This window comes from Gekko japonicus, unplaced genomic scaffold (assembly GCF_001447785.1).
Source record: "Gekko japonicus isolate JY-2015 unplaced genomic scaffold, Gekko_japonicus_V1.1 scaffold2050, whole genome shotgun sequence".
In the NCBI taxonomy this organism is placed as follows: domain Eukaryota; kingdom Metazoa; phylum Chordata; class Lepidosauria; order Squamata; family Gekkonidae; genus Gekko; species Gekko japonicus.
The window spans coordinates 279,703-286,097 of record NW_015167113.1 but is presented as its reverse complement, the minus strand read 5'-3'; the positions used below and the strand labels follow the sequence as shown (position 1 = coordinate 286,097).

Here is a 6,395-nt window from a genome sequence, read left to right as displayed (position 1 = left end):
CACGGGGGTGCTGGTGCTGGTGGGGGGGGGGGATGGTTTGCCGCAGTCTCCCTGCACGGGAGGGAGGCCCGAGGAGGCACGCCGGTCTCCGCCAGCTGATCTCTCTCCTCGGCTGCTGCCCTTCCTCTCCGCCTGTCAGGTTAGCTGGCTGCTCTTTTGTTAGCCTTTGAAGATTTACACTCCTGCACTGCACGCTGGGAACTGTAGTTCTGCTGCACCGGGAGGAGAGGAGACCAGCCACTGCCACTGAGAGCGGCGCTCTTCTCGGACCCCAGCTGGCCACTCCGGAAGGGGCCTCAGCCCCTGCTGCGTTTGCTTGCTTCTAAATGGCTCTTGCTCTACTTCTACTGTTAAAAAGCCACGTGGACCAGGACAGAACGAAGATACCTTCGATCAATGTTCCCTCTAGGCTGTGGAGTCTCGTGAGCAAACATTCTACTTGGTGAACTCCTGGCATTAAAGCTGTGAGCGAGCGATTTGGCTGCTGCATCAATTAGTTTGCTCTGGAGCTGTCCTCCCTGCACTAAGACAAAAATGTGTGAGCCAGAGGCTAAAAAACTGTGAGCTAGCTCACACTAACTCAGCTTACAGGGAACACTGCCTTCAATGCAGGGATTGCAAAAAACGTTGCCATACAGGAGGGAACGTTGCAATCAGACTCTGAAAGACGCCGGCTAGCCTTCGCTTCGACTGTCATCCTAGACTCCGGAATTAGAGGAAATAAAGGCAAAAGAAAGTTCTTCCAAGCTTCAGCTCTCAGTGGGCAGTCAAAGACAGTAGGTGCCGCAGGGCATGAACAGATTCTTTCAGAATAGGGAATCCTTGAATAACACCCACTTAACACCACTGATGGCGAGATAAGAGAACATAAGAGAAGCCAATGTGGGATCAGGCCAGTGGCCCCTCCAGTCCCACACTCTGTGTCACACAGTGGCCAGAAACACCAGGGGCCATCAGGAGGTCCAGCAGTGGGGCCGGGACACTAGAAGATGTCCCCTTGGACTACCAGAAAGGCTCATCCTATCTTGGGGACTGGTCATGTGTATACATATTTTGGTATTTTATGCTGAAAATGTAGTCCTAGTGCACTAGAAGAAACTCGTCAGGTTTCAAAATACGGCCCTTGATTATTTTATAAAGCTCATTAGCAGGTGAACTGGCAGTCACATCCACTGGCAAATTCAAAGTAGAATCCATGAGATGTTCACATTTTAATTGCTCAAAAATGAAACAGAGACCCACCAACCTTTCATAGGGCCGCAGGTCTTTGCAGATGTGCTTTGTTACAAAACGAGGGGCTTGGCTAGTTCTGTACCAAAGGTACGAAAGGGCCTTCGTAGGCACAGTTGCCGTAACAAGAACTATGATGCAGTGGCCAGAATGCCACAGGAGGCCCGAGTTCCGACCCCAGGCCAGCCGTGGAGCTCAGGGCTCTGCCCGCCCATCCACTGTAGGAAACGGGGTGGGGCAGTACAGGGGAATGTCTGTAGCCTTGATGTAGTCACCTTCTTAGTTTTTCTTGTTCTAAATTTTATCCCTCTGCAAAAAAGGTAAAGCAAAAGGTTCCCTTGCTCGAAAGCCAATCGAGTCCGACTCTAGGATTGCGGTGTTCATCTCCGTTTCAAAGCCGAAGAGCCAGCGCTGTCCGAAGACGTTTCCGTGATCATGTGGCCGGCATGACTAAACACCAAGGCGCATGGAATGCTGTTACCTTCCCACCGAAGCGGTCCCTATTTATCTACTTGCAATTTCTTGCTTTCGAACTGCTAGGTTGGCAGGAGCTGGAACCAGAGACAGGAGCTCACTCCGTCTTGCAGCACCCGGGTCTTGAACTGCTGAACTACCGACCTTCCACAGCCTGCAGTTCAGCGTCTTAACCACTTGAGCCACCGCAGCTCCTATCCCTCTGCAAGGGGCGATCCAAATGTGAAGCGCCACCCGTAGCCCTATACTGGGATGGGCTCCGTGTGCAAAAGGAGACACAACTGTGCTCTCTGGGAGTGAGCCGACTACAGGGGCACATCTGGATCCCCCCCCCCGCAGACGGGGACTTCAGTCCACACATCAGAGGGCTGCCTTGCGCCGGCAGCAAAGACTGCAGATCTCTCTGCTCCCTTCCTTCCCGAGAATGAAGGGCCGACGGAGCGCACTGAGCCAAGGCCGTAGAGGATCCCACCGCCACACCTCCACCTCCTCCCCTGGACGAGCGGCATCAGGGCTCCTCCTGGGTCTTGACACCAGGAGCCGCCTCCACCTTCCTCCAAACTCTTGGCTGATCAACTTCATCGAGGAACAGTGGGATTCAAGTCCGGTACCCTCTAGGGGGCCAAGAAGATCTTCAGGGTTATGAGCTTCTGAGATCAGACAGGGACTGTTCTTGGAGGAACAGCACCCGAAGACACCCCAGACTAAAATCAGTTAATCCCCCCCCCCAATCCCTATATCATAATCAGTAGAAAGTCAAAAAAAGAGCCAGGGTCCAGGAGCACCTTAAAAGACCAACAAACCTTTCCAGAGTCCTGGCAGTCACTTCTCCAGATGCTGAAGTGAGCCATGTGGCTCACCAAAGCGCCTCCTTTGCTGCCAATTCTGCTAGTCTCCCAGGTGCTCCTGGACTCCGGCTCTTTCCTGCGGCCACCCACCACGATCCTAGTAGCAGGTAAAGTTAAATAGGCCCAGGTTATTGGATGGCACCAGAGAGCTCCACTTTGTCAGGCTGGAGGGGAAGCGGATGCAGCACAGAGATCCACACAACAGCAGGCTAGACCAGGCCACCACCCTTCCCAGACATCTCAGGCACAATGGAGCCGGCGTCAGCTGCAAAACCAGCAGGTAGTTCCAGAAGGGGGGCTGCGCTGATCTGCAGTGGAAGAGCAAGATCGGAGCTTTGATTCCTGGAAGTTCACACCCAGGGAAATCTTGTCGGTCTCCCCGGGGGCTCCTGAACAGTCAAAGCTTCTTTCCTAAGATACCAGAGGGGCTGCTAAGCAATGGGGTTTTCCCCCGCCCAGCTGTGCACTCCCCACCTTTCAATCCCCGCAGCACCCCCCAACGGCCAACTGAGGGGCTGCTGTGGGACCACAGTGCCACCCACGGAAGATGCCGCCTCCCACTCCCTGCCCCACCCCTCCTTTGGGGCTACAAGACGGTAGTCTCCCCCACCCCAGGCCAGAACTCTGGGACGAGGCAAGCGTGGGGCAATCAAGCAGAACGCTCCCCAAACTGTAAGAAAGCCTTTATTGCAAACCAACATAGCTCAGAAAATAATAATAAACCATAATAATTATAATTTTAATAATACATCTGGAATAGCCCTAAGGGGCCAGTCTGGGTTAATGGGGGATGAAGTTTTCCAGGGGTTTTTTTTTCAGAGGCAGCTCATGGAGGGGTGCGGGGGGGAGGGGCGCAGGCACAGGGCAGGGCTGGCGGGACTCCTGCCCACGGGACAGAAAAGTTCTCCACCGACACGAGAGACGAGGAATGCAGCTGTGGGTGTGCCAGTCTCTCCCCACTCAGTAACTGTGTGTGCCCGGGTGTGTGTGTGTGCACCAAGCACTGCCCAACAGAAACCCTCTGCAAACCCCCTCAAGGTCCACAAATGGGGGTCTTTCAGACCCGAGCATCAAGCAAATCTTGTCAGACTGGTGGGCGGGGCATTCCGGACAAACAGACCAGACAATGAATCGGTCGCTTATGGGCTTTGTTGCCATAGCATAAGGAGGTGTGATGGCCAATGGCACAGAGGTCCTCTTAAACGTTTAACTGGCGGTAGCAGCAGGGAGGGGGAGGCAGCCGTCAACGCCCACAGCAAGCCGACCCTTGAGGGAGCGGAGTGGACGTGGGTGAGGCCGGAGCGCAGGGCACCTGGGGCCCTTGGCCGGGGGCACCAAGAGAAGCCTGATGTGCTTCATGCCGCCGAGGATGGCGCTCTTCGGTGGAACCTGCCCTCCCCAGAGACACCCAGGGCATCGCCGCTCCTGCCCCCACTCAGTCCCAGAAGGCAGGGTGGGATCTCCAGTTGCCACGGTGTGGGATGCGTACCTTGGAGCAATATTCCGGACAGCAAACGGCAGCAACTTTGGGAAGCAAGGAAATACAGCCACGGGTCTGACCTGGACCTCACAGGACAAGCCAGCCACCTGCCCTCGGTGGTCCCCGGTGAATTCAGCTGACCCCTGACCACAGCCTACGGCTCAGGAGAGACCTTTTTTTTGGGGGGGGGAGCTGTGATGGCAACTCGGCCTGCCAGGAGATGGCCACTTCCAAACTTCCCCTTCCTGAAGACCGAGCTTGGAGGCTCCTTCCCTCCCCCCCACCCCGACAGGGCAGCTTTTCCCCAACGGTGCAGCTGTTGAAACCTATCTGGCCAGCCCTTCCCCAGGAGCTGGTAGAGGGGAACGTGCACAGCCCCCTAGGGCTGTTCCAGGCCTATCGAAGGGGGAGGAACTGATGGCACAAAGGACGAGCAGACTGGGGGCGCCTTGTCCCAGAAGGGGAGTCGCCCAGCTCCACCTACACAGCCTTCTGGGGCCAGAGGAGTTCAGCAGCTCCCACCGGAGAACTACGGGCAGGCCAGAGCTAGGCCAGAGCCCCGAGCACCCCCCGCCTATGGACAGACGGCCTCCAGCCCCTTGGGGAGGGGCCATGGCTCAGTGGCAGAGCCCCTGCTTGGCACGCTGAAGGTCCCACGCCCAGTCCCTGGCAGCAGTTCAAAGGACCAGGCAAGAGGGGATGGGAAAGAGCTCCTCCTGAGACCCTGGAGATTGACAGAGAGAGCCACTGCTCGTCTGAGTGGGCAAGACTGACCTGGATGGACCAAGGCTCTGATTCAGTGGAAGGCATGTGTCTTTCAGCCCCACCAGCAATACAAAGGTGAAGGGCCTTCCCGCGGCTCTGAGCGGCCTGCACACGCACCACCCCCCAGCCCGGGGGGGGGGGGTTCCCAGGGTCAGGAGGCCGAGGCTGCCCAAGACCGGGAGAGCTCCAGGGCACCCTTTCAGAAGCAGCCTTTGCCGTAGCCCAGCCTGTGATGCTGGGCCCACGGGCGCCGAAGGAAGACCGCTCCCTGGCATGCGTACACAAGCGCCACCGCCCTGCCTCCTAGGTGAGCATGTCAAGCCTCTCTGCTCTGTGCAAACACCGACCAAAAAGCCTCACTCCTCTCTAAAAAGGTCTGAGCAGAATGATCACTGGGGAGGTCTCAGGAGAAGCGCCAAGAGGACCCTGCCGCCCCCCCCCCTCTCCTGCCCTTGTCAAAATAGCCGATTGGTGTGTCTGCCTGCAGCCAGGAGGAGGACACAGCCGGGAGGCCTCGTTAGAAGCACCAAGCGGGCTTCCCCGGAGCAGGCAGGAGAGCCCAACCACCCACTGCGGCCCCCAAAAGCTCCTACGCCCCCCCCTCTTCCCCCTACCGCTTTTGTCTCCCCGTGGGCAGCTGCGGCTGCAGAGCCCGAGCTGCTCGGCTCCCTCCAGAAAGGGGTGCCAAGGGCGGAGGAATCAAAGCCTCCCCGCCATGCCCCAGCAGAGCCTCCACTGGCTCAGCCAACAGTGGCACGGCCGGCTGTCTGGCTCCCCGGCCGGCCAGAAGCTGGCTTTCCCGCTGCCCCTGCGAGACTCGGCCACACACTGCTCAGACCTTCAGCCCAGCCGCAAGGACCGGAACAGCCCGGACATGCTTTGCTTTGGTGCCAAAGGCGTGGCCTCCAGAAATCACTCCCGGTGCCAGAGCTGACCGATGTTCCTTCCTGACTCACCCGGGGAGCCGCTTCAGCCCCAAGCGGCCGAGCTTCGGCTGCTCGAGGCACACCTTTCCCAGCTCCCAAGAGGACTCTGGCCTCGTGCGTTGGGTCTGCAGAGCCCAACTCCTCTCTCCTGGCCAGCGGGAAAGGGCCTCTGGCACCAGGGGTGCGTGGAATGCTGCCTTCCCGATGGTACAAGAGGCCCCCCGTCAGCGCCTGGGACATCGCCCCAGCCTCAAGGCTAAGCGTGGACATGAGGTGCCACCCAGAGGAAGCGTGCCACTGGAAGGCCACGAACGCTGCGGAGTCTGGGGACGTGTAAGCAACTCAAAGGGCTCCCAACCCTGGCAGAACGGAGCCCCAGAACTGGCCCACGAGGCAACGTGCCCCCCCCCCCGTCCGGGGGGGGGGGGGGCGCAAGGGACAGAAATCAAGGCAGCCCTCCTCGCCTCGGACCGCCCACCCCCTCTTCTCCACCGATCCTCCCCCCACGCCCTTGAGCACCAGCCCGATTGGCAGCCAAGGATTCTCCACTGCGGCCTCCAGCCGTGGGTCAAGAAGCGAGCTCCCCCCCCACTCCGATTCCACCCAGAATTAGAGCTCGTAAGGCACAGACTCCCCCCCCCCCCCTGGGGGCGTTTGCAGGGGGGCAACCTA

At 58.5% G+C, this 6,395-nt stretch overlaps 1 protein-coding gene across 1 annotated transcript in view; it reads right to left on the bottom strand.

The window, feature by feature from the left end:
* Positions 1–5,963, bottom strand: part of ZNF775 (zinc finger protein 775) — a 25,844-nt gene extending 19,881 nt beyond the window's left edge. Inside the window, exon 1 of the mRNA XM_015412958.1 lies at positions 5,754–5,963. Coding sequence (XP_015268444.1) covers positions 5,754–5,963 — 210 coding nt within the window. The remainder of the gene's footprint in view (positions 1–5,753) is intronic.
* Between the last annotated feature and the right edge of the window lie 432 nt (positions 5,964–6,395).